At 44.0% G+C, this 27,965-nt stretch overlaps 1 protein-coding gene and 1 long non-coding RNA gene across 2 annotated transcripts in view; one reads left to right on the top strand and one right to left on the bottom strand.

Annotated features, from left to right (window-relative positions):
• The window catches only part of BFSP2 (beaded filament structural protein 2), a 72,343-nt gene that overhangs the window by 16,469 nt on the left and 27,909 nt on the right, over positions 1-27,965 (bottom strand). Inside the window, exons 2-4 of the mRNA XM_002814057.5 lie at positions 8,750-8,832; positions 7,503-7,659; positions 5,732-5,893 (exon numbers count right to left, since the gene is read on the bottom strand). Coding sequence (XP_002814103.2) covers positions 5,732-5,893; positions 7,503-7,659; positions 8,750-8,832 — 402 coding nt within the window. The remainder of the gene's footprint in view (positions 1-5,731; positions 5,894-7,502; positions 7,660-8,749; positions 8,833-27,965) is intronic.
• Positions 179-26,822, top strand: LOC129058647 (uncharacterized). The gene is made up of 5 exons (XR_010139245.1): positions 179-456; positions 738-875; positions 7,254-7,367; positions 10,532-10,702; positions 26,404-26,822. It is a non-coding gene; the product is annotated as an uncharacterized LOC129058647 (long non-coding RNA).

Genomic DNA, 27,965 nt, shown 5'->3' with positions numbered 1-27,965 from the left:
GATGCCTCAAACTGACCTGAGGCAAGTGTAGACCTACTGTTAGAGAAGATAGCATGGGAGCAATCCATTTGTTCCTGGCCCTGGGGACTCTTAAGACAGACTGAGTTTTCTCACATCTGGGCAACCACCAGCTTGTGCTGGTGATTGATTAAGCCTTGGGGTATCGTATACATCATCCAGTTGCAGCAGGCAAGCGATGGAGAAATGAGGCCTCTGGGAATGAGAGTGTGGAGTCAGCTTTGGGCAAATGGAAATTGAATAGAAGGAGCATCTCAGGATGAAGGCTAAGAAGGCAAAACAGAGCTTGCATTGCAGGAGGCAGACTTCAGACCAGGCTTAGGGTGAGGGAACAAAGGCGTCTCAGTGTCCCGGCTGAGAAACTGAACAAGAAAGATGGGACCTGTGCTCCCCTAGAGGAGGTGGGCTGAGGGCAGAGCTGTTTGCCTGGCAGAGGAGGTGAGATGGTGGGGGTTTGGGGAGAGGCACAGTTTTAGTTCTCTGCTCAACACTGACGGGCCCGGTAGGCAGAATTCTAAGATGGCCTCCCTCATCTCCGCTCTCTGGTGTTATGTCCGGTGATTAAATGATGTTAGATGACAAGGATGAAGAGATTTTGACATGTAATTATGGTTCCAAATCAGTTAAATTTGAGCTGATCAAAAGAGGAGTATCTGAGTGGGCCTGACTTCATCAGATTAAAGGCTTAAAATGGTAATGCTTTTCTGTTGGCCCTGAAGGAGGAAACAGCCATGTTGTAAATGGCCTCTGAGGAGGACTGGCCTCTAGGAATTGAGGACATCAAGCCTACATCTGCAAGGAATTGAACCGTGCCAAGAACCCGAATAAACTCTGAAGATGAGAACCAATGTATCCTGGTGGGTACCTTGACTGCAGTTTTGTGAGACCCTGTGATGATGCAGTGTAAACAAACCTATTGCACTGCCAGTCATATAAAAGTCTAGCACATACAATTATGTGCAGTGCATAACACTTGCTAATAATAGTAAACGTTACTGGTTTATGTATTTACTATATCTATACTTTTTATCAGTAGCGTACTCCTATTTATTAAAAAAGAAAAATAGTTAACTGTAAAACAGCCTCAGGTAGGTCCTTCGGGAGGAATTCCAGAAGAAGGCATTGTTGTTACAGGAGCTGAAAGCTCCATGCATGTCGCTGCCCCTGAAGACCTTTCAGTGGGACAAGATGTGGAGGTGGAAGACAGTGATATTGACGATCCTGACCCCGTGTAGGCCTAGGCTAATGTGTATGTATGTGTCTTAGTTTTTAACAAAAAAAATTTAAAAGGTTAAAAAAACCCTCTTAAAAATAGAAAACAAGCTTATAGAATAAGGATAAAAGAAAGAATATTTTTGTATAGCTGTATGACATGTTTGCATTTTAAGCCAAGTGTTATTATAATAGAGTCAAAAATTTGGAGTTGGGGGCTCTGTGCCCCTTCTTACATACATTGCCTTAAGCATCTCCTCCATTTGGGTGCTCCTGAATTGTATCCTTTATAATAAGCTGGCAAAAATATGTAAAGTGTTTCCCTGAGTTCTGGGCACTGTTCTAGCAAACTATCCACTTATCCCTCTGCAGAGGAGGTTGTGGGAACCCCTAATTTATAGCCAGTTCAACCAAAGTATGGGAGGGCCAGACTTGTCACCTGAAGTGAGGGCTGTCTTATGGGACTGAGCCCTTAACCTGTGGGATCTGATGCTACTCCAGGCGTGTAGTGTCAGGATTGAATTGAATTATAGGACACTCAGCTGGTGTTTGGAGAGCTGCTTGGTGTGGAACAAACCTACATATTTGGTGTCAGAAGCATTTTGTAAGAGCATAGGGGACAAAAAGGATTTTTTAAAAAAGAGATGGGGTCTCACCATGTTGCCCAGGCTGAAGTAGAGTGCCTATTCATAGGCATGATCATAGTGTACTTCTCCTTTGAACTCTTGGCCTCAAGTAATCCTCCTGCCTCAGCCTCCTGAATAGCTAGGACTACAGGCACATGCCACAATGCCCAACTTAAAAAAAAAAAAGTTGTTTTGTTTTACATGACTAACTAGGAGGTCTAGAGTGCGGTGTGACATGTTGTCTGAGGTTCCTGAAGCATCCCTGAATACCCTGCATTAGGTAACCACAACAAATAGACGAGGAAGAGCTAGACTTTAAGACCCTCCAGAAATTCTCTGGACCAATCTGATCCTGTCATCACTGAATCATACAACTTCAGAAGCTCCAAAAACTGGACCTTGAGGTTCCTGACATTCATAACACCATGGCTGGAAAGAATATGATTACTGCACTGACCTTAGCCAGAAACTCTTAACAAATTTTTTTATGTCCCTATTTTATTAAGGTTTTAATGACTGAAAAAATAAACAGAATTGCAGATAAGTTCTAGCAGATGCTGATGGTACCGCCTTTATCCCTTAGGCTTTCGCAGTTTAGTGCTCTCCTGTTCCCCCTGCATCTTTTTGCCTGAGAGTTTCTCTGAAGTCTTTGGAAGGCCACTCTGATAGCAGATGGCAGAAGACTGTTGGGAGATGGTATTAACATCTCAGCTCCCTCGCCTTTCCCCTCTCCTGTATTCTATACCATTTCTCACAATTCTTCTTGGTTTACACGTCAGTCTCCCACAGTGGTAACTGGTTTGATTATGCATTCTTTGTTGGTTCCCTCCTTTGCTTCTCCTCTACTGGTATTTTGTTGGTTTTTAACTCCCCAAGTTCCAGGTAAACTACCTTAACTCCAATATTTGTTTCAGGATCTGCTTCTGAAGGAACCTAAACTAAGATATAAATTAATCATGTTAATTAATTTTCAGCCTCTGTGGTCCGAAAGGTAATTAAATGCATGCTTGCATTTTCTTTATAAAAGCTTTTGAAAGCTGTGTGTGCTAAGCCATTTCACATTTATGCTTTGCTGCCAAGAAACCGACAGGAGATGCTCAGGATGGGCAAATGTCAGCCCCTGAGGGCACAACTGCAACTGACAAAACTATTTATTGGAGGAATTCTGGCTGTCAGTTCAGATCTCTGTTGATGATCAGAGGAATTCACTCATTCTGCAAATATTTTCTGAGCTCTGCCTCTCTGCAAGAGGCCCAGGCAGCATTGGCCAAGCTAAAACAAATACTGTCTGTTTTCTCTGAGATGTAGCTTTCAGATTACTTTATTAAAAAAACACTAATGAATCTGTTCAGAATTAATGTTTGAGTTACTGTTGGGCTAGTGATGATTCTCCAAGGGGTGAGGAGGAGACAACAATGACCTTTTTTTTTTTCTTTTTCAAACTATGAAGGATTTATTTCTGATAGTTATAATGGTCTGTCCTTTCCCAAAGAAACAGTCACCACAGTGTGATGCACACCCCAGGAGGGCTGGGACAGAAGCAAAGTTTGCAAACTGCTGGGCCTCTGAGGTTTAGCTTTAGAAGCAGAGCCAGGGGAGAAACGATGCAGCCCAATGCAGAGAAAAGGTCTCTGGACCAAGAACAGAAGAGCTGAACTATGGAGCTCTCAACCAGCTGTGTGATCTTGGGAAGGCAACTGCACTCTCTGGGTCTCAGTTTCCTCACCCCTAAAATTAGGGAATGGGATCAGATGGTCTCTAGGACCATTAATTATCTGTTATCTGTCATGAGTCTGTTAAAAAAGGCAATGGACCAAACTCAAATCTATGGCTTCACTTTACCTCTGTGTTGCTCCACTTCTCATCAGTTTGGGTGGGGTGAGAGGAAGTCGTTTTTTCGATAACTAGGCGCTATTTGCCATAAAAAAGGGTTTGTAGTGACCTGGCTCAAGGATTGGTGGTTAGAAAGAAAGGAAGCTATTGAAATGGGGTAGGGGTTGGAGAAATGGGTGAGTGAAAGGATGTTTTCTAGGCTGGAGAACATTTGGGGGATCCAGAATTGATGAAGACCCTGCTGGGAAGGTTCCTGTTGATACTTGGGGGATAGAGGGAGTATGGTGGGAGAAAGGACAGAAAAGGCTCTCCTATTTTTCTTTTCATAGCTTTTTATAATTCTTATGGTTCTCAAATCTGGCTGCATATTAGAATCATCCAGAGAGCTTTAAAAATCACAAAGTCCCTCTCCTCCTTCTGATTTAATTGGTCTGGGATGGTGATTTTTGAAAATGCTCTGAAATAATTCTGCTGCGTATCCAGGATCAAGAACCACTAAACAGTAACCAAGAGCTCAGAAACAGCCTTTTGCCTTAGCTCAGACATCTACCTTATTTTCTCTACTTTTCCACATTTTCCTTCCTCTTCACTTTTCATCCTCTGTCTCAAGATTACAAAGTCAGAAATGGGTGGGAGATGGAGAAGGGAAGAACAAACCCTATGCATCCTATTTTCTGGTTAATTCCTGTATTATTTATGAGGTTTAATAAAAGTTGTTTTTCTTCCATGAATATAATGTATACTATTTAACAAAAACTTGAGAAGTACTCAAAAACAAAAAAGAAAAAACATCTCAAAGTGTCAGACTGATCCATTACTCAAAGGCAACTACTGCTAATCCCATTTTAGTCTTTTCTTTCTAAAATTTTTTCTCAATGCTTTGTTTCTTTGTTTGAATGCTTTACCCTACTGTATATACCAGGAAGTGGCAAACTGCAGTCCACAGGCCAAATCCATCTCACCGCTTATTTTTGTAAATAAAGTTTTATTGGAACACAGCTATGCTCATTTGCTACCTATTGGCTACAGCTGCTTTCACACTGCAGTGGCAGTGCTGAGGAGTTGCAACAGAGGCCATCTGGCCCAAGAAGACTGGAATATTTACTGTCTGGTCCTTTACAGAAAATATTTTTTGGCTTCTGGCATATACCATTCTGTACTCTCATTTTCTCCTCATTTTACCTTATATTATGAGCACATTCCTATTTTATAAATGCTTCATAAACATTAATTCTAATAACTGCCTGATATTTTACTGCACATAGGTAGGTTGTGGCTTAGATTTTCTTCTACTAGTAAATGTGTATGTTTTTTTCACTCTTATAATGCTTCAGTGAGTATATTTGGACATAGATGATTTGTTTTTTCAATTATTCTTTTTTTTTTTTTTTTTTTTGAGACGGAGTCTTGCTCTGTCACCCAGGCTGCAGTGCAGTGGCCCAATCTTGGCTCACTGCAAGCTCCGCCTCCCAGGTTCACACCATTCTCCTGCCTCAGCCTCCTGAGTAGTGGGGATTACAGGCACCCGCCACTGAGCCCAGCTAGTTTTTTGTATTTTTAGTAGAGACAGGGTTTCACCGTGTTAGCCAGGATGGTCTCGATCTCCTGACCTCATGATCCGCCCGCCTTGGCCTCCCAAAATGCTGAGATTACAGGCGTGAGCCACCATGCCCGGCCTCAATTATTCTTTCAGGATTGCATTCCGATTATTCAGTTGGTAGCTAGAGGCATTTTAACACTCTTGGTACATATTACTAAATTTCTTATTCAAAGGCAGTGCACTAGTTTGTGCTCTTCAGTAATACAGTAGAGAACCTACTTCTCCACATACTTGCCAGCATTATTACCATTTTAAACATTTTCTACTTTTAGATAGGTAAACAAAAAGCTATTATTTTAATTTTCATTTCTTCTGTTTCTAATGAGGTTGAACTTGTTACTAAACCGTTGTTATTTCTTTGTCTGCACATTGACTAGTTTTCAGCTCAGCGTGGCCTCCTTCTGCATAGGGCAGAGTGGAGGATGCTGGTCCTGCCTCTCACCTTAGCTTGGAGCAGGGCTCCTGCCTCCACTCGGTTCTTTTCAACATCTCTCTCCCACTGAATTCTGATCGTCTCAAGGATGTCGTCCAGACCAGTGCCAATGGGAACATCCATTTGTTCCAGCTCACACCCTGCCAACTGTTTGTGCAGCACCTTCACATCCTGAAAACAACAATATACATCTTAGATGAGTTACAGGGAGAAATAAATGGCACAGAATCCTAGCCAGCAGAAAACCACCTCTGTGGGCAATTCTTTTCTCATTCCACAACTGCCAGACACAGGCTTCACAGAGACTGAGAAAGTCCCTGACCTTCTTCCCAGCATAAGTGTAATTTCTCTTTTCCCAAGGATGCATTTCTCCCTCCATCCCTCCCTCCCTCCCTCCCTCCCTCCCTCCCTTCCTTCCTTCCTTTCCTTCTCTTTCTTTCTTTCTTCTTCCCTCCCTCCTCCCTTCTTTCTTTCTTTCTCTTTCTTTCCTTTCTTTCTTTTTCTTTCTTTCTTTTTCTCTTTCTTTCTTTCTTTCTCTTTCTTTCTTTTCTTTCTTTCTCTTTCTCTCTCTTTCCCTTTCTTTCTTTCTTTCTTCTTTCTGTCTTCCTCTCTCTCTCTCTCTCTCTCCTTCCTTCCTTCCTTCCTTCTTTTTTTTGACAGGGTCTCACTCTGTCACCCAGGCTGGAGTGCAGTGACATGATCTCAGCTCATTGCAGCCTCCACCTCTTGGGCTCAAACAATCCTCCCACCTCAGTCTCCTGAGTAGCTGAGACTACAGGCACGACACCACCATGCCCGGCTAATTTTTGTGTTTTTAGTGGAGACAGGGTTTCACCATGTTGCCCAGGCTGGTCTTGAACTCCTGGGCTCAAGTGATCCCCTGCCTTGGCCTCTCAAAGTGCTGGGATTACAGGCTTGAACCACCATGCCTAGCACCAAGGATGCATTTCTTAGGTTGGTCTCCACAAGCTCAGGCCCAAAGTAGAAATCAAAATAAATAAATAAATAAATAAAAAACAAAGTAAGCAACAACAGCAAAGGGAATTTAGGCATAAAGCCAGACAAGGCTGAAAGAGATTTAAAAGATAACTTTGGCATCTCTAAAGGGTTACTGTTGGAGAGTAATCTTAAATCACTGAGCTAAGAACAAGAAGAAATGGGCTTACATTTGCTGGTTAGCTTAAGTTGGTCTCAAGAAAGAACTTCCCAATGTAAGCATCGTTAAGTGTGTTTTGACTCTTTCAACTTGAAGCAGCCTAAATCTTGGATCAGACAGTAATATGTGTGAGGTGGTTTAGAATTGCTGAAGTCTCGCGGGGAACTAGACCCCATAACTGTTGGAGGTCCTCTTCAGTTCTGTCACTCAATAATCTGACCCAATTTTGTTAATGAGTAGATGTCAACCACAGCTTGGATCTACCCTCAGAGTTATTTTGTTTGTATAATACAATGTTGAAAAAAAAACCTGACATAGAATGCATTGAGGAGTGGTTGATCCCTCTAATTGAACACAAGTTCCCTCATTTGCTAGTGCCAAACTGGCTGCCTTCCCCTGTTTCTGTACCACACTGGTTCCTGAAGCTATTTGAATTTGAGACTGCTGGGGTAACCTGACCCACTACAAGGATCTGAAAGTATTTTACAGGTATGTTCCCTGCAGTCCTGGGCACGCAATGTGGAGAGTTAGAGATGAGCTACTGTGGCCTTGTTCTGAAGCACAGGCAGACAGATGTGCACTTCTGGTCTTGTGGCCAACCCAGCAACCCCAGTCCCCTCCTACCTCTTCATAGTTTCTTGATAGAGAGCCAAGTTCTTCTTTCAGACTTTCTATTTGACTCTCCAGGTCCATTTTAGTCAAATTAGCTTCATCAATGACTTTATACAGAGAGTTAATTTCCTCTTCTGCCGCCTTTCGAAATGGCAGCTCATTTTCATATCTGCAGATAAAGGAACTTAATCAGCATAACTGAGTAGCCCAAAAGAAAAAGAATCAGATTATAAATGTTACCAACAGGCCAATTATGTGATAGTTAGACAATGAATGGTAAAAGTCACTGTTTCAATAGATTTGAGGGCACTGTTAGTGCAATTGTCACACATTGATTTATTAAAATGAAGGCAATTGCAGCCAACTTCTGATAACCTGGCTTCACGGGCTACTGGCCTCATGGGAGTGTTGCAACACAGAGCTCCAGGGAAAACTCAGGAGTTCAGATCCAGGTTAGGGGATCCGGCATCTTCATCGCTATCCTGATTGTTCTCCTTTTCAACCAAGGATCCTTTAACAAACATTACTGACAACTTGCTAAGCACCAGGGTGGGGACCCTAAAATAAGAAATGTGGTTTCTATCTCCAAAGCACCCATGTTAAAAGTGTCCGTCTCCAGGAGAGTGGCTGCAAACCCAGATGCCTTCAGGGACTGAGTGGGAGGTGTAGCTGAGCATGGTTCTCAAGCCTGGATGCACATTAAGTCACCTGGTGAGCTCTAAAACTGCTGAAGCCTGGACCCCACCCCTGGGGACTCTGATTTAATTAGTCTATAGCTTGTGCACTGCACTGACATTTTTAAGTGCCCAGGTAATTCTGATATGCAGCCAGGATTGAGAATCATTACTGTAAGCTAGTAGTTCTCAAAGTATTTGAGTCCCAGGACCAGCAGGATCAGCATCCCTGGGAACTTGTTAGGAATATAAATTTGGGGCCCTTCTCCAGACCCATTGAATCAGAAATTCAACAGGGTGGGGTGCAGCAATCTCTGTTTTCTATATGGCCCCTGGGTGATTCTGAGCATACCAGAGTTTGAGAACCGTGCTCTAAACCAACTGACAGTGGGCAAAATCTTTGAGCCCTTGGGGCCTACTTTATGTCTACAAGGAGGGGTGTGAGCTGGATAATCATGGCTCTGTTATCCTTCCAGCCTCCCCTGAGGTAGAAGGTGGATGATGCAGGCTCCAGAATAGCATTATCCACACTGCCCAGAAGTCTAGGGATGTGGAGGGACTGCTGCCTCTGCTGTAAGGCATTACCTCTCTTTAAAGTCATCTGCTCCGGCCTGGATAGTTTCTGTCTGCAGCATGAGCCGGGCATTTTCCAAGACTGCCTCGCCCACCTAGAGCGATCACACACACCAAAGGAGACAAGGTCACTGGGAGCGTCAAGATCACTTACCACCATGACTTGTGTTAGGCACAGAGGCTCTGGGGGACCTCAGAGAACCTTTCTCACAGCAAATATTTGTGGAATTAAGGTGTCCCTCTCTTTGGGACAATGGTCAGGGTGGGGGCATATAAATAATAAAGCATAAAATCTGGATATCTTCTAAGAGTTTTTAGAGTGGGATTTTTGGCACAAAAAGACTATTCAAAGGCTGACTTGTTCACAGCCTCTGTCACAGTGACAAGCTTTCATCTCTCCAGGGCAGAGTCTGGCTCCTTAGATGAAGTTTCACTGGCTTTGCCTAGCAGCTCTTAAAATTTCTGGTCATGGATGCCTTTGGAAGGCTGGTGAAAGCTCTAGATGAGTGTTGACAGAGCTTCCTGTGATGGCAGAAATGCTCTGTGTCTGCACTGTCCAGCATGGTGGCCACCCGTGGCTACCGTATTGGGCAGCATGGTTCTAGAGTTTTGTCTCCCCCAAAACATACACATGAACATAAACATTGTGGATATAGTTTAGGGGTTTCATGGAGCCTTGAGGAGTGGTTTTTCAAACTTGAATCCCCAAGCCTCTTAGGATCTCCCACAGGTAGGGAATGGGGGTGTCCTCCCTTCAACCCAAGAAACTCATATATGTGTATATATATATATATAAATGGTGAGCTGAAGGCTCTGATAGGGGGAGCCCGCAGGATGGAGCCAAGTCCCAGCTATGGGAGAAGAAAATAACTGTGCTCTCCCCTTGCTCCAGTGTGGCTGTCTTATTTTGTTTCATTTCATTGAATTTCTTTTTTTTTTTTCCTTTGAGACAGAGTCTTTCTTTGTTGCCCAGGCTGGAGTGCAGTGGTGCAATATCTGCTCACTGCAACCTCTGCCTCCCAGATTCAAGATATTCTCGTGCCTCAGCCTCCTGAGTAGCTGGGATTACAGGCATGTGCCACTGCGCCCGGCTAATTTTTGTATTTTTAATAGAGACGGGGTTTCACCATGTTGGCCAGGCTGGTCTCGAACTCCTGACCTCAAATGATCCACCCATCTTGGCCTCCCAGAGTCCTGGGGTTACAGGTGTAGGCCACCAAACCCTGCTGTTTTCATTGAATTCCCCACTAGCAAAGCTAATCTTTTCTGTTCCAGCTTGGTCTGGCACACTGGGGAGCAGGCAGACTAGGGTCTCTCCCTTTCCCAGTTCTTAATCACTCCTGTCTCTCACCTCTGGTGCCTGGAGTTCTCCTTCTGGTTGATAAAGAACTTGCAACTCATTCACATTTAAGTATCAAAGGACTAATATTGGCTTAAAATACTGATTTATATCCTTCTTTTAAGGAACAATTCCTACCCTCCAAAATTAAAGCTTATAGAAAACACATATGTATGTACAGTTGTCCTTTGGTTTCTGTGGGGTCTTGGTTCCAGTTCCCCACGGATGCTCAAGTCCCTTATATAAAATGATGTAGTATTTGCATATAACCTACACACACATCCTTCCATATACTTTAAATCATCTCAAGATTACTTATGATACCCAATACAATGGAAGTGCTATGTACATAGTTGTTATTTATTGTATTATTTAGAAAATAATGACAAGAAAAAAGCCCACATGTTCAGTATAAATGCATTCATCTATTTTTTTAAAAATATTTTGATCCACAGTTGGTTGAATCCATGGATGTGGAACACATGGATGTGAAGGACCAACTGTACTTTGTACGAGTGGTCCTCAAAGTGTGGGTCCTGGACCAGTGGCAGCAGCATCACCTGGGAACTTGTGAGAAATGCACATTTCAGCCCCTGTTTCAGATGGACCTATCAGAATCTCTGCAGGTGGGTCCCAACAATTTGTGTCTCAGCAAGCTTTCCAGGGGCTTACGATGCATACTCAACCTTGAGAACCCTGGTTTCACATGGCCCTGCCCCCAGGCCTGCTCTGGCTGCCTCCCTCCTGCACCTGGAATCCCTCTGTGCCTTTGTACCTGCTGCCTCCATTGAGAGCAACTTGTTTCACTACCTCCCCACTCCCAGCCCTCACTGTCTGAGAAAGCCTGCTCCAGTATAATGCTCATTTCAAACACGGCTTCTCCATGAAACTTTTCTATTTATTCACTCATTCGTTCTTGCCTTAATTTCTTCAGCACATAATTACTGTTTATGCCAGGCTGTGTCCTGTTTGTTGAGAAACCAGCAGCTATTGTAGGAGATGAGGTTAAAAAGGTAGACAAGACCAGATCATAGAGGGAAGGCCTTGGACACAATGGAAAGGAGATTTACTGGGAAGCCTTTGAAAGGGCTTGAGCAGGGTACAGAGGTGATCTGTGCACTAAGTGGACCCTCTGGCTACTGTGGGAAGAGAGGATTGGAGGAGGCAGGAGAAGATGCCAAAGAACCAGTTGGGAGGCTCTTGCAGTGGTCCAGGGAGCCCATTTTATTAATGATGGTGGCCTTGATGAATGATGTGATCATAGGGTAGGTGGAAAAAGGTGGACTAGTTTAAGATGCATTTGGGGGATAGAATGGTTGGTTCTTGGTGGTGCAGTAGTTGTGGGGAGAGTGAGGGAAAACAATCAGGGGTGACCCCTCCATTTCATCCTGAGCTGTAGAGAGCATGGTGGGGCCTTTGCTGATTCTCTTCCTCCCTCATTGGCTGGTTCCTGCATCTGAGTCACAGCCCACCCCTGTGGCACATTATCCCTCTCTTACCACGTTTAGTATAAACACTTCATAGACAACAACAGTGTTTTCTTATTCTGGAACCTGGCTCCTCCATTCACCAGCATGGGCCAGTTGCTTAGAGTAAGTAATTCTAAGATTTGGTTTCCTCCCCCATAAAATGAAGATAATAATACTCCCTTCCTCCTGGGAGAATTAAATGAGCCAAGGTGTGTGAGACTCAGTGTATGTGTGACTCAGCAGATTGCCTGGCACAGAGTAAATATTGCACGAATGGTAGCCGTTATCATCATTGTTGTCTTTGTACAAAGCAGTTGTTCAATGAATGTCGAATGAATTTGACGGGTTTGTGCAGTCTGGCACTGATCCTGCTTTACTTTTCTGAATGTGCACAGGCAGTTGAATGAAGACTTCCATCTAGTGGCTTGATATATATATATATATTTTTTTTCCTTTGTTTTTCCTGTCCATAGTCATTTGAAAAGTCCTAGTCATTTGTACTACGATGGAGAGGACTTTATTCCTTTCTATAATACTACTCCTGTTTTCACTGTGGATGTAGTTATTAAAATAAATGAGCTGGTGGTGGTGGATGAGAGATTTGACCATCATTGTGTTAAAGAAAAGGCAAAGACAAGCAGCGTTTTAAAAAAGGTTATCATTTGGGTCCAAGGGTACAATTAATGGTTTGTTTGGAGTAAAGATATTGGCATCCTGGCAGCTAGAGCTGCAGGCGTGGGGAGGAGGTGGGTAAGACTGAGCTCCTGGGAAATTAAACTCAGCTGGTGCAGTGGCAAGATGCAAGATTCCCTTGGAAACCCTTCCCACATTTATTTGACTTTCAAGTTTAGGATGGATGTTCAGCATAACTTGCTTCTAGCAATAAAGGAATGAGAAATAATTCTCAGTCCCTAGCACCCCAGTGATACTGCTCTTAATAACAAGGCAAAGGCCACCGCATTACCAAGCCCGGCAGATGCTTCTCTGTGCTCATCTTGACCTGCTGGTTGCATTTGTCACAGATGTACTTTTCTGTCTCGGCTTCCATGACAGAAGTCCATGACCACTCTCTCTGGACTTCCTCCTACTTCATTGACCATTCTTTCTCATTATTCTCATTATTCTCTGCTTCACCAGGTTTTTCTTCCTTACCTGACCTCTAAATGTTAAAGTTTTTCAGGATTGGGTCATGGTGCTTCTTTTTTTTAATCACCAAATGGTCTGATCTATCCATAGATTTAAATGGCATTGTATGTGCTAATGACTTTCATATTTAAATGTCTATCTCAGAACTTTCTGCTCAGCTCCACACTTGCATACTTACCCTCTCTTTGAGGTCTTCACTTGGCTATTTCTCAGACATCTCAAACTTAACATGTCCCCAAATGAAAATCTAGATAATTTCGGCTGGGCACGGTGGCTCACGCCTGGAATCCTAGCACTTTGGGAGGCTGAGGTGGGTGGATTACCTGAGGTCAGTTGTTCGAGACCAGCCTGGCCAACATGGTGAAACCCCCGCCTCTACTAAAAATACAAAAAATTAGCCGGGCATGGTGGCACGCACCTGTAATTCCAGCTACTTGGGAGGCTGAGGCAGGATCATCACTTGAACCCAGGAGGCGGAGGTAGCAGTGAGCTGAGATTGCACCACTGCACTCCAGCCTGGGCAACAAGAGTGAAAATCCATAAAAAAAAAAAAAAGAAAATCTAGATAATTTCCCCTCAAATCTTCCCTTTCCCCACCGCCCCTTGATCTTCTTCATCTCAGTAAACAACCCCAATGTCTACCCGGAAACCAAGGGATCATCTTGGTCTCTCACTTTCTGTCATCTCCCACATTTCATTTATCACTGAGTCTAGTCAATTCTGCCCCCACAATGTATCTCAAATCCATTTACTTCTCTCTACCTCTCTTGACATCAGCCTACTGCAAGTCACCATCATGCTCTCCTATCCCATTATGACGTCCCATTGTAATATCCTTCCAACTCCCTGATCTGTACCTCCCTCTGTCCAATGCATTCTATATCCTGCTTCCAGAGTGGGCTTTTTAAACTCTTAAAATCATATCATGTCACTCTGATTAAACTAAATTAAAACTCTTCAGAGGGGCTAGGTGTGGTGGTTCACGCCTATAAGCCCAGCACTTTGGGAGGACAGGGTGGGTGGATTGCTTGAGCCTGGGAGTTTGAGACCAGCCTGGGCAACATAGCAAAACCCTATCTCTCCAAAAAACAAAACAAAACAAAAAAACAGAATTTATCCAGGTGTCGTGATGTGCACCTACAGTCCCAGCTACTTGAGAGACTGATGTGGGAGGATCTCTTGAGGCCAGGAGGTCGAGGCTGCAGTAAGCTATGATTGTACCACTGCACTCCAGCCTGAGAGACAGAGGGAAAGCGAAAGCCTGTCTCAGAACAAAAACAACACACAAAACAAAAACAACTCTATAGAAGTGTCTCATACTTAGAGTAAAACCTGATCTTCTGAAGTGGCCTTCAAGGCCCTGTATGCTTGTTACTCTTCCATTGCTCCCAAGGCTCCAGCCATGTGAGTCTTGGTCTTTCTGGACCATATCAGTCCCTCTCCTGCTCCAGGCCCTAGCACTCGCCGACTCCTCTGCCTGGCCCACACTTCCCCTCCTCTTTGCATGAATAGCTCCCTCATTCTGGTCGCCTTACTGCGAGCAGTGCTTCCCTTTACTCTGCCCCTTTCTGCTTTGTTAGTTTTCTTTAAAACACTTACCACAGCTTGTATTATCAGTTTTACGGTTTTTAAATTATTTTATCTGTATTTTCTGCTAGAATATAACCTCCTGGAGGTCAGGCACTGCCTTTCTGTCCTGTTTGTTGTTCCATCCCTAGCACAGTGTCTGGTACAGCAGGTATTAGTTGAATGAATGAGCCCAGCAGTAGTGCTGCCTCTTTTTGGAGAACCCAAGCAGGGAAGACCCAGTGCCTACCCGCAGGGAACAGCCAGGTTCTTACCTAGCTCCAACCTGAGAATCACCTTAAACATCTCTCTCTTCCTCATCTCCCAAGTCAAAAACCATCAGTTCCCCAAGTAGATGTGCCCAAATCCATTCCCACTCCATTATCCAGCTTGGTTCAAGTCCAACCTGATAGTTGTTACCTGGGGACAAAAACTAAGAAGCCCAAGCACAGTGAGTTAAGATTGCATCTGAGGCCGAGTGCAGGGGCTCACACCGGTGGCTCAGGGAATTACAAAGTGTAATCCCAGCACTTTGGGAGGCCGAGGCAGACGGATCACCTGAGGTCAGGGGTTCGAGACCAGTGTGGCCAACATGGCAAAACCCAGTCTCTACTAAAAATACAAAAATTAGCCCGGCGTGGGCATGCCTGTAATCCCAGCTACTCAGAAGGCTGAGGCAGAAGAATTGCTTGAACCTGGGAGGCGGAGGTTGCAGTGAGCCGAGATGGCACCATTGCACTCTAGCCTGGGCAACAAGAGCAAAACTCCCTCAAAAAAAAAAAAGATTGCATCTGAGAGTGAATTTAGAGGAAATGTCTTCAAGTAATGGAGAAGTCTAGCCATCTCTTGAGACAGTTCACTCACAAGCACAGTCACAGCCATTGGGTGTCCAAGGTGAATGAGAGACATCCGAGGGCTAAGGTTGGATTTCACTCTGGAAGCCACAATACACTTCTGAGCCTGTACTGCAAATAAACCCTGACTTCATCAGACTCTGCTCTGGCTAGGAAGGAATGTCATTGTAGAGGGGCCAGATGAGCATGCAGTGAGAAGCTAGAACTGCTGGCCAGGGTTTATTTGCCATTGTTGGGCAAACAGGATCACCTTGGCCCCTAGAAGTCTGTCATGCTGAGGACAAAGTTTTTTAGGCTCCTCTTTCCCTGAAAGCCTCTCTGTCCCCCCAAGTTCTGGTTCTGGGCCCACCTAGACTTCCACCTCCAGCAACCTCAGAAATACGAGGGCTTGCTTTGGATAGTAGGCATCAGTGCTGGTCACTAAAGAGGTTTAACCCCTACCAAATATAGGGTTTAACCCCTACCATTTATAACACAGTCCTTGGTGTTTATGTCAGATGAGTTTGTTGTGAGACAACCCTTTAGGGCTTAATTTTCTCCAGATGCCCCAACAAAATCGAATTTTGAGCCCCAGGCACATCCAGATACAGTGATTCTGAGGGGGCTCTATTTAGACAGCCAGTATCTCCTGCTGATATGGTTGGCTGTATCCCCACCCAAATCTCATCTTGAATTGTAGCTCCCATAATCCCCACGTGTTGTGGGAGGGACCTGGTGGGAGGTAATTGAATCATGGGGGTAGGTTTTCCCATGCTATTCTCATGATAGTAAGATAGTAAGTCTCACGCGATCTGATGGCTTTATAAAGGGAAGTTTCCCTGCACATGGTCTCTTGCCTGCCACCATGTAAGATGTGCCTTTGCTCCTCATTTGCCTTCTGCCATGATTGTGAGGCCTCCCCAGCCATGGGGATCTGTGGGTTCATTAAACCTCTTTTCTTTATGAATTATCCAGTCTCAGGTATTTCTTCATAGCAGTATGAAAATGGACTTATACACCCTCTGTGACATTGCTTTCTCTCTCTCTTTCTCTCTCTCTCTCTGTCTGTCTCTGCTTTCTAACCTCTCACCCTCCCCCTTTCTACTGGAATGAACTTACTCAGATGCAGATTGGAACTCATGTTTTGAACTCATGTTTTATTTGAAGTTGTGCTCTGGAATGAACTTTCCCTTGTCCCCTTGTCCTATGAAGTCTGTAGCCTGGGGCACAATTTGGACCTTGCTCTTCAGTCTAGTTTTATTTTTCCCTCACTCCCCAACCACGAACTGAGTTATTTTTCTGAACAGACTCAGGCCTTTCTAGCTTCCAGACCTTGACTCCTGCTGCTATCTCTGCATGTCACGGCAGACTGCCTCCTACTTTCCTTTGTCTGGTAAACTCCTATCCATCCTTCAAAACCTGGCTCAGGCTGTGCTAGGTATCCTCAGTACTCCCCATACCCACTGTGGTATATCAATCTCTGCAGCTGTCATGCTGCATGTTATTCTGATCTTTTCCTGCCTTTCTCCATCCTGATTTGTGCGTCCTTGGATCAGGGACAGTCTCTCATCTCTGCCTCCTTAGCACCCAGTTCAGTGCCTGGCACATGGGTGCTCAATAAATGTTTGTTAACAGAATAGACTAAGCAAGCTAGCTGAGGAGAGAAATATAACACTAAACAATAGCAAACACATAAGGCAGAAAATAATTAGAGGTACAGAACAAATATAAGATGACTGAGAAGCAGAATTCACATTTTAGAGCCAAATCTTCTTTATAAAACCCCCACATAGAAGCAACAAAACAGACCAAACCAAAATATTTTTTAAAGCACTTACTACGCTTATGCCACAGTCAGCCCTTCACAGGCATAATCTCATTTCATCCCTACATCCGATGTGAGTGGTCACACAAAGCGGGTGAACAGCAGTTATTTGCATTATGTGATGAGGAAACTCAGGCTCAGAGAGTTTAAGTAACTTGCCCACATTGCTAAGTGGCTCAGCTAGAACTTAACTCACACCTGTCTGACCTCACAGACTGTGCTTGTTTTAAAAAATATCCTTTTAACTATGGGAAATTTCAACTATGTATAACTATATATAAAGGTAGAAAGAGTCTAGAATAATGACCCCCTAATCCCTCCACTTCAGCAATTGAAGTATCATGGCTAAATTTTACAATCTCTACCTACCAGCTTCCACCCCATCTGGGAGGCTATTATGCATATATCACTTGGAATATCTGTAAATATTTCAGTAGTCCTTGGTCTGTTTTGTAGTTCTTCTATTTTAATTTTCAAATTATTCAAGTGATAATTTAATTATCACCTGATTTAAAAAGTTAAACAGCACTGAAGACCTTCTAGAGACCAACATTTCCCTGCCCCACACTTTCCTCTCCCCACACCCTGTTGTCAGCACTTTCACCTTTTCTTTTTTCTATTTTTGTTTTGTTTCTGAGATGGAGTCCCACTCTGCCAACCAGGCTGGAGTGCAGTGGTGTGATCTTGGCTCACTGCAACCTCTACCTCCCAGGTTCCAGAGATTCTCCTGCCTCAGCCTCCTGAGTAGCTGGGATTAAAGGCATGTGCCACCACACCCGGCTAATTTTTGTAATTTTGTATTTTTAGTAGAGATGGGGTTTCACCACGTTGGCCAGGCTGGTCTCGAACTCCCAGCCTCCTGCCTCGGCCTCCCAAAGTGCTGGGATTAAAGGCATGAGCCACTGTGCCTGGCCTCACTGTTTCTTTCATCCAGAGCCTGCCCACATATTTCTTGATTGCTCAAGTTATCAGCCACAGACATCATTTACTGACTTCTAGCTGACAAATGAATATTTAACTTACTCACCCTCCACCTCCCTTTCCCTTTACTGGCTGTTTCGATCACTTTAAATAATAGAGCTCTATTTCTTGTATCAACTATAGACAGTTTCCTCCTCATACTCACACTTTCTCTCTTATAATCTCAGATGTTTTATTTTCTAAGGTCAAAACAGAAGACAAAAAATCAGTTTAATTACTCCGCTACTCCACTGATGCTTCTGTGAAATACAGGTCCTTTCTGCTAAGAATGATGATGTAGGTGCCCCTGGCTGTCAGAAGCTATGGGCGGGTAGCCAAATCATTGTTTTACTTCCCCACTGAGCACTCTCAGGCCTGCAGAATAATGCCAGCTATTTGATTATTTTTCACGGTTCTCCCTCTCCAGGGCAGGCCTGTAAAACCCATGCTCAGCCATCTTGCGTTACCCCCATGTTTTTCTTTTTCTTTCTCTCTTTCTTTCTTTCTTTCTTTCTTTTTTCTCTCTCTTTTCTTTCTTTCTTTTTCTCTTTCTTCTTTCTTTTTTTCTTTCTTCTTTCTTTTTTTCTTTCTTCTTCCTTCCTTCCTTCCTTCTTTCTTTCCTTCCTTTCGTTTGTTTTCATTTTTTGTGGTTTTTGTTTGTTTTGTTTTTTGAGACTGAGTTTCGCTCTTGTTGCCCAGGCTGGAGTGCAATGGCGTGATCTCGGCTCGCCGCAACCTCCACCTCCTGGGTTCAAGCAATTCTCCTGCCTCAGCCTCCTGAGTAGCTGGGATTACAGGTATGTGCCACCACGCCTGGCTAATTTTGTATTTTTAGTGGAGAAGGGGTTTCTGCATGTTGGTCAGGCTGGTCTTGAACTTCCAACCTCAGGTGATCTGCCTCCTTGGCCTCCCAAAGTGCTGGGATTACAGGCGTGAATGACTGTGCCCAGCCCTCGGTTCCTTTTCTTATAAAATTGAGCTGCTTTGCCTAGTTCAACCATTGTGGAAGACAGTGTGGCAATTCCTCAAGGATCTAGAACTAGAAATACCATTTGACCCAGCCAACCCATTACTGGGTATATACCCAAAGGATTATAAATCATGCTGCTATAAAGACACATGCACACGTATGTTTATTGCAGCACTATTCACAATAGCAAAGACTTGGAACCAACCCAAATGTCCAACAATGATAGACTGGATTAAGAAAATGTGGCACATATACACCATGGAATACTATGCAGCCATAAAAAAGGATGAGTTCATGTCCTTTGTAGGGACATGGATGAAGCTGGAAACCATCATTCTCAGCAAACTATCGCAAGGACAGAAAACCAAATACCACATGTTCTCACTCATAGGTGGGAACTGAGCAATGAGGAAACTTGGATACAGGATGGGGAACATCACACACCAGGGCCTGTTGTGGGGTGGGGGAAGGGGGGAGGGATAGCATTAGGAGATATACCTAATGTAAATGACGAGTTAATGGGTGCAGCACACCAACATGGCACATGTATACATATGTAACAAACCTGCACGTTGTGCACAGGTACCCTAGAACTTAAAGTATAATAATAAAAAATAAAATTGAGCTGCTTTGTCTTGACAGTACCAGGTGCATAGTAAGCCAAACAAGTCAAACCCAAACGCCTTTTAAGCACTTGCTATGTGTTATGCCATGGCAGTTCCTCACTAGAGAGAGCTTATGCTCTCTTGTTTGTGATAGAAAAATTGGAAGCAACCTATGCCTATCAACAGAAAAATTCATAACCTATCATATAGACAAGGAACCTTCAATAAATTCATGGAAAAAATGTGTATTATCAAAAAACAATACATAGGTTTTTTTTTTTTTTTTTTTTTTTTTTTTTTTTTTTTTTTTTTTTTTTTTTTTGAGACAGAGTCTCTCTCTGTCACCCTGGCTGGAGTGCAGCGAAGAGATCTCGGCTCACTGCAAGCTCCGCCTCCTGGGTTCAAGGTATTCTTGTGCCTCAGTCTACCCAGTAGCTGGGACTACAGGCACACGACACTGCGCCCAGCTAATTTTTTGTATTTTTAGTAGCAATGGCCTCAAGTGATCCACCTGCCTTGGCCTCCAAAAGTGCTGAGATTACAGACATAAGCCACCGTGCCCAGCCTAAATTTCAAATTTTTTTTTGCACCAAAATAAACTCATACTAAGTTCTTACATCTGAACAGAATAGTTCAGAATCAGATATAGGAGGCACTAAGAAGTATAAGACATCAGTTTGGAAAGAGCCCCTATCATAGCAACATGAATTCTGAAAAAATTAAAGCAAGAGAAAACATCAAATTTGTGGTGAAGCTTGGGTAGAAAAATAATGAAATCATGGGAACTTTATGAAAAGTTTATGGGGACAATGCCCTAAAGAAATCAGCAGTTTACAAATGGATAATTCATTTAAGAATGAATAAAATGATGTTGAAGATGAAGGCCATAGCAGCAGACAGTTTGCAAGGGAAAAATTCATCTTGCACGTGCCCTAATTGAAGAGGACCAATTATTGATCGCAGAAAGAATAGCTGACACCATAGACACATCCACTGGTTCAGCTTACACAATTCTGACCAAAAAATTAAAGTTAAGCAAACTTTCCACTCAATGGGTGCCAACACTGTTTTGCCCAGCTCAGCTGCAGACAAGAGCAGAGTTTTCAGTGAAATTTTAAACGTGAGACCAAGATTCTGAAGCATTTCAAGGAATTGTAACAAGAGATGAAATATAGCTTTACCAGTACAATCCTGAAGACAAAGCTCAACCAAAGAAATGGCTAGCAAGTGGTGGAAGGGGTCCGTCCAGTCATAGCAAAGGGAGACAGGTCAAGAGCAAAGGTCATGGCAACAGTTTGTGATGCTCAGGGCATTTTGCTTGTTGACTTTCTGGAGGGCAAAAAATGACAACAGCTGCTTGTTATAAGAGTGTTTTGAGAGTTAGCTAAAACATTAGCAGAAAAACACCTGAGAAAGCTTCACTAGAGAGTCCTCCATCATGACAAATGCTTCTGCCCATTCCTCTTATTGAATAGTGGCAATTTTGCAAGAGTTGCAGTGGAAAATCATTAGGCGTCCACCTTACAGTCCTGATTTGGCTCCTTCTGGCTTCTTTTTGTTTCCTAATCTTAAAAAATCTTTAAATGGCACGCATTTTTCTTCAGTTAATAATGTGAAAAGACTGCACTAACATTGCTAAATTCCCAAGGCCCTCAGTTCTTTAGGGATGAACTAAATGGCTGGTATCATTGCTTACAAAAGTGTCTTGAACTTGATGGAGCTGTTTATTTCACCTGGGTGCAGGCGGCCTGAGTCCGAAAAGAGAGTCAGCGAAGGGAGATAGGGGTGGGGCTGTTTTATAAGGTTTGGGCAGGTAAAGGAAAATTACAGTCAAATGGGGTTTGTTCTCTGGCGGGCAGGAGTGGGGGTCGCAAGGTGCTCAGTGGGGGAGTTTTTGAGCCAGGATGAGCCAGGAGAAGGACTTTCACAAGGTAATGTCATCACTTAAGGCAAGGACAAGCCATTTACACTTCTTTAGTGGTGGAATGTCATCAGTTAAGGCGGGGCAGGGCATTTTCACTTCTTTTGTGATTCTTCAGTTACTTCAGGCCATCTGGGCATATATGTGCAAGTCACAGGGGATGCGATGGCTTGGCTTGAGCTCAGAGGCCTGACATTCATGCCTTCTTATATTAATAAGAAAAATAAAACAAAATAGTGTTGAAGTGTAGGGGCGGCGAAAATTTTTGGGGGGTGATATGGAGAGAGAGAATATGCAATGTTTCTCAGGGCTGCTTCAAGCGGGATTAGGGGCGGCGTGGGAACCTAGAGTGGGAGAGATTAAGCTGAAGGAAGATTTTGTGGTAAGAGGTGATATTGTGGGGTTGTTAGAAGAAATATTTGTCATGTAGAATTATTGATGATGGCCTGGATACGGTTTTGTATGAATTGAAAAACTAAATGGAATAAAAGAAGGAGAAAAACAGGTATAAAAGGTCTAAGAATTGGGAGGACCCAGGACATTTGATTCGAGAGTGCCTAAGGAGATTCAGCATAGTCCTGCCAGCAAAAATTATTTATTTACTTCAAGAGTTTAGAGTGGCGGTTTGGGGATAGCACCAAGAGATATCAGCTGTGATGGCTTGGAGAAACAGTGTAAACTGGCAGTGTAAACAAGAGCAGGGCATGTATGAGTAGTTGAGAATGGTGAATAGGAGTATGACTAGACAGAAGATAGTAGGGATGACAAGTTTTTTAGGGCACAGTCTAAGTTGGTCTGGTGTCTGGAGTGAGACTGGGGCCTAATAAAAAGGAGCGTCTATACAGGAGCTTAAATGGGCTGTACCTTGTAGCATTCCGAGGACAGGCCTGAATTCTGAGAAGCAAAAGTGGTGAAAGTATTGTTCAGTCCTTTTTAAGTTGGTGGCTGAGCTTGGTGAGGTGTGTTTTTAATAGACCATTAGTCTGTCACTGAATACTAAGAGCCTGAAAAACTGCTTGGCTGATTTGACTAATAAAGGCTGGTCTGTTATCAGACTGTATAGAGGTGGGAAGGCTAAACTGAGGAATTCTGTCTGACAGAAGCAAAGAAATGACTGCGGTGGTCTTCTCAGACCCTGTAGGAGAGGACTCTACCTATCCAGTGAAAGTGTCTACCTAGACTAAGAGGTATTTTAGTTATCTGACTCGGGGCATGTTGAGTAAAGCTAATTTGCCAGTCCTGGGTGGGGGCAAATCCTCGAGCTTGATGTGTAGGGAAGGGAGGGGGCCTGAATAATCCCTGAGGAGTAGTAGAATAGCAGATGGAACACTGAGAAGTTATTTCCTTGAGGACAGATTTCCACGATGGAAATGAAATGAGAGGTTCTAAGAGGCAGACTAGTGGCTTGTACTATAGCATAGCCTGCCTTTGCTGGTGTGTGGCGATTAGGCCTGGTGGAACTGCCATCAATAAACTAAGTGTGATCAGGGTGAGGAACAGGAAAGAAGGAAATATGGGGAAATGGGGTGAATGTCAGGTGGATCAGAGAGATACAGTCATGGGGGTCAGATGTGGTATCAGGAATAATGTGGGAGGCCGGATTGAAGTCCGGGCCAGGAACAATAGTAATTGTGGGACTTAACAAAGAGTGAGTACAGCTGGAGGAGCCGAGGAGCAGAAAGTATATGCATCAGGTATGAGGAAGAAAATAGATTTTGGAAGTTATGAGAAATGTAGAGAGTGATTTGAGCATAGTTTGTGATTTTGAGGGCCTCTAAAGGTATTAAAGCAGCGGCAGCTGCTGCACTCAGACATGAGGGCTAGGCTAAAACAGTAAGGTCAAGTTGTTTGGACAGAAAGGCTACAGGGTGTGGTCCTGGTTCTTGTGTAAGAATTCTGACCGTGCTAACCATGCCTAGGAAGGAAAGGAGTTGTTGTTTTGTAGAAGGTGCTGGGGTTTGAGAGATTAGTCGGATACGATCGGCAGGGAGAGCACGTGTGTTTTTATGAAGAATTATGCCGAGGTAGGTAACCAATGGAGAAGAAATTTGAGCTTTGGAGGGGGATACCCGATATCCTTTGGAGAATAAATGCTGAAGGAGCAGAAGTGTGTCTTGTTGAGAAGATTCAAAGGAGGGGCTACAAAGAAGATCATCAATATATTGAATAAGGTGAGAAGCAGAGGGGTGGAAAGAAAGTAAATCATGAGAAAGAGCTTGGCTGAAGTAATGAGGGCTGTCCCTGAAACCTTGCGGCAGCACAGCCCAGGTAAGCTGCTGGGACTGATGGGTGTCAGGGTCAGTCTAGGTGAAAGCAAAGAGAGGCTGGGACGAGGGGTGCAGAGGAATAGTGAAAAAAGCATCTTTAAGATCAAGAATGGAATAGTGAGTTGTGGAGGAAGGTATTGAGGATGAAAGAGTGTACCGGTTGGGCACCACAGGGTGGATAGGCAAAACAATTTGGTTGATAAGGCACAGATCCTGAACTAATCTGTAAGACTTGTCCGGTTTTTGGACAGGTAAAATGGGGGAATTGTAAGGAGAGTTTGTAGGTTTTAGAAGCCCATGCTGTAGCAGGCGAGTGATAAGAGGCTTTAATCCTTTTAAAGCGTGCTGTGGGATGGGATATTGGCGTTGAGCGGGGTAAGGGTGATTAGGTTTTAATGGGATGGTAATGGGCATGTGATCGGTTGCCAGGGAAGGAGTAGAGATGTCCCATACTTGTGGGTTAAGGTGGGGGGATACGAGAGGAAGACGTGAAGGAGGCTTTGGGTTGGGGAGAAGGGTGGCAATGAGATGCAGCTGTAGTCCAGGAATAGTCAGGGAAGCAGATAATTTAAAGTGTCTCGGCCTAATAAGGGAACTGGGCAGGTGGGGATAACTAAAAAGGAGTGCTTAAAAGAGTATTTTCTAAGTTGGCACCAGAGTTGGGGAGTTTTAAGAGGTTTAGAAGCCTGGCTGTCAATACCCACAACAGTTATGGAGGCAAGGGAAACAGGCCCTTGAAAAGAAGGTAATGTGGAGTGGGTAGCCTCCATATTGATTAAGAAGGGGATGGACTTACCCTCCACTGTGAGAGTTACCCAAAGCTCGGCATCCGTGATGGTCTACGGGGCTTCCGAGGCGATCGGGCAGCGTCAGTCTTCAGCCGCTAAACTGAGAAGGAGTCAGTCAGAGAGCCTTGGGCCAGAGTTCCAGGGGCTCTGGGAGTGGCTGCCAGGTGAGTTGAGCAGTCTGATTTCCAGTGGGGTCCCGCACACATGGGACACAGCTTAGGAGGAATCCTGGGCTGCAGGCATTCCTTGGCCTGGTGGTCAGATTTCTGGCACTTGTAGCAAGCTCCTGGGGGAGGAGGTTCTGGAGGAACGCCTGGCCACTGCAGTTCAGGCATTTGGAATTTCTTGGTGCTGGAGATGTGGCTGGGGTTTGTCTCACAGTGGAGGCAAGGAATTGCAACTTTTTTCTATTATTGTACACCTTGAAGGCGAGGTTAATTAAATCCTGTTGTGGGGTTTGAGGGCCGGAATTTAATTTTTGGAGTTTTATTTAATGTCAGGAGCAGATTGGGTAATAAAATGTATATTGAGAATAAGACGGCCTTTTGACCTTTTAGAGTATAGGGCTGTAAAGCGTCTCAGGGTTGCTGCTGAATGAGCCATGAACTGGGCTGGGTTTTTTATATTTGATGAAAAAGAGCCTAAACGCTATTTGATTTGGGGTAAAGAAAAAGGAGCATTAACCTTGACTATGCCTTTAGCTCCAGCCGCCTTTTTAAGAGTAAATTGCTGGGCAGGTGTGGGAGGGCTAGTCACGGAATGAAACTGTAAGCCAGACCAGGTGTGAGGAGGGGAGGCGATAAAAAGATTACAGGGTGGAGGAGTGGAGGCTGAGGAAGAATTGGGACCTAGCTCGGCCTGGTGAAGAGGGGAGAGGTCAGATGGGTCTGTAGAAAAGGAAGATTAGAAAGACTCAGCGACTCTTGGGGTTGGGACTGAGGGGACAGGCGGGAGGGAAAGAAGGAAGATTTGGGATGAGTTGCATTGGGAGCAGAGACTAGAGAGGGACCGATGTGTAAAAGAATGCCTGGACGTCAGGCACCTCAGACCATTTGCCCATTTTACGACAAGAATTATTTAGATCTTGTAGGATGGAAAAATTGAAAGTGCCGTTTTCCAGCTATTTGGAACTACTGTCGAGTTTGTATTGGGGTCAAGTGGCATTGCAGAAGAAAATCAGAGAAATGCAAATTGAAATCACAATGAGATACCATCTCACACCAGTTAGAATGGCAATCATTAAAAAGTCAGGAAACAATAGGTGCTGGAGAGGATGTGGAGAAATAGGAACACTTTTACATTGTTGGTGGGACTGTAAACTAGTTCAACCATTGTGGAAGTCAGTGTGGCAATTCCTCAGGGATCTAGAACTAGAAATACCATTTGACCCAGCTATTCCATTACTAGGTATATACCCAAAGGATTATAAATCATGCTGCTATAAAGACACATGCACACGTATGTTTATTGTGGCACTATTCACAATAGCAAAGACTTGGAACCAACCTAAATGTCCAACAATGATAGACTGGATTAAGAAAATGTGGCACATATACACCATAGAATACTATGCAGCCATAAAAAAGGATGAGTTCATGTCCTTTGTAGGGACATGGATGAAACTGGAAACCATCATTCTCAGCAAACTATCGCAAGGACAAAAAACCAAACACCGCATGTTCTCACTCATAGGTGGGAATTGAACAATGAGAATACATGGACACAGGAAGGGGAACATCACACACTGGGGCCTGTTGTGCAGTGGGGGAAGAGGGGAGGGATAGCATTAGGAGATATACCTAATGCTAAATGATGAGTTAATGGATGCAGCAGACCAACATGGCACATGTATACATATGTAACAAACCTGCACATTGTGCACATGTACCCTAAAACTTCAAGTATAATAATAATAATAAAAAAGAAAAAAAAGTTTACATTTTGTATTTTTATCTCTTAATTCCATTTTTTTTCCAGGAACATTTTGGAGTCACCTCATATACAATGAAATGATAGATTTATCAACATAGATAAATCTCAAAAACACAATAAGTGAATAAAGCAAGTTGCAGATGGAAATAGTATGTGATGGTCAAACAATCTAGCTGTTTCTGTGAAGGTGTTTTTGGATGAGACTAACATTGACATTGGTGGATTTGAGTAAAGCAGGTTTCCTGCGCTCCATAATGTGGGTATTCTCATCAAATCAGTTGCAGGATTTAACAGCAAAGACTGAGGTCCCCTGAGAAAATAGGATTCCACCAGCAGACAGCCTTCAGCCTTGAACTGCAGCGTCATCTCTTCCCTGGGCCTCCCAACCTGCTGACTCTTTGATCTTGGACTTCTAGCCTCCGTAACTGTGAGCCAATTCCCTAAAATAAATCTCTCTCTGTACACACTCTATGGTTATGTTTCCCAGGAGAACCCTGACTAATACACAGTATAACACAATTTAACATAAAGTTTAAAATAATGCAAAATAGTCCTAGGGAAGTTTTTATACATATGTAGTAAAACTTTCATGGGAGTGGTAAGCACCAAATATAGGGCAGCAGTGACCTCTGGGGGGTGGGGGTGGAATTCAATCAGGACAGAGTATAAGGGGAGTTTCAATTATATCTAAAATCTTTGATTTCAGGTTTTTAAAAAAGATTTTTTAACAAATAACACTGAGTTGACAATGCTGAGTATTAGGTGCCTTTTTATGTGTTAAAAATATTTCGTAATTAAGAACAAAATGAGATCGCATAAATAAAATCAACTTGGAAAAGAAAACTAGCACAGTGGCTGATACATCTTGGGTCCCTGACAGACACAGGGAGAGACTGGCTGGGACAGGTTTGATGGAGAAGGCAGGTCAAAGCAAGGGCAGGCGGTGTGCAAGTGTGGCCTCAGGGAACAGTGGGCAGGGTGACTGCAGAGGTCATGTGGATGAAGTCCCAGTCACCCAGGTGGCTCTCCAACAGGCCATGCATGTTTACCCGAAGGTGGCCCTGCACAGACAGTTATCCCCGACTTTCCTCTGACAAGATGTTTCCTGGGCACTTGCCAACATCAGAGGAATCTAAGTTCCTCAGAAATTCGCGTGGGACCTGTTGAGGCTTAGGGCAGATCACAGGTTCTCCTTTCCTATCCCAGGCGTGGCTGCTGTGGCAGGTACTGTCACTGCTCTGACCGATCCTCTTTTTTTTTGGAACCATTTGTTTGTGTCCCCACGTTCCATGTGCATTCACTCCCCACAGCCAGACCCTGTGGCTCATTTGTGGAGCAGTGCCCTAGGGCCCCAGAGCCTGGCTTTTTGGCTCTGCCTGACAGCTGGGGGCATGAAAGCCCAGTGCCCTGGCTTGGGGGGTGGGGCAGCCCTGAGGTGGCTCCCTTGCTTGCTCCTCCCTCCGTGTCCTGCCTCCCTGCCTCTTGTGGGTTTCTCCAGGAGCACTTCCATAGTACGTGGCCCACAAGAGAATCCTAGGCTTGGGCTTTGCGTCTCAGGAATCCAATCTAACATAAGTGTTCTCCTTAGCTTCATGCTTTTCCTCCTG

This window comes from Pongo abelii, chromosome 2 (assembly GCF_028885655.2).
Source record: "Pongo abelii isolate AG06213 chromosome 2, NHGRI_mPonAbe1-v2.0_pri, whole genome shotgun sequence".
Classification (NCBI taxonomy): Eukaryota; Metazoa; Chordata; class Mammalia; order Primates; family Hominidae; genus Pongo; species Pongo abelii.
Note: the sequence above shows the minus strand (reverse complement) of the source record. Positions and strands in the feature narration are given on the sequence as shown.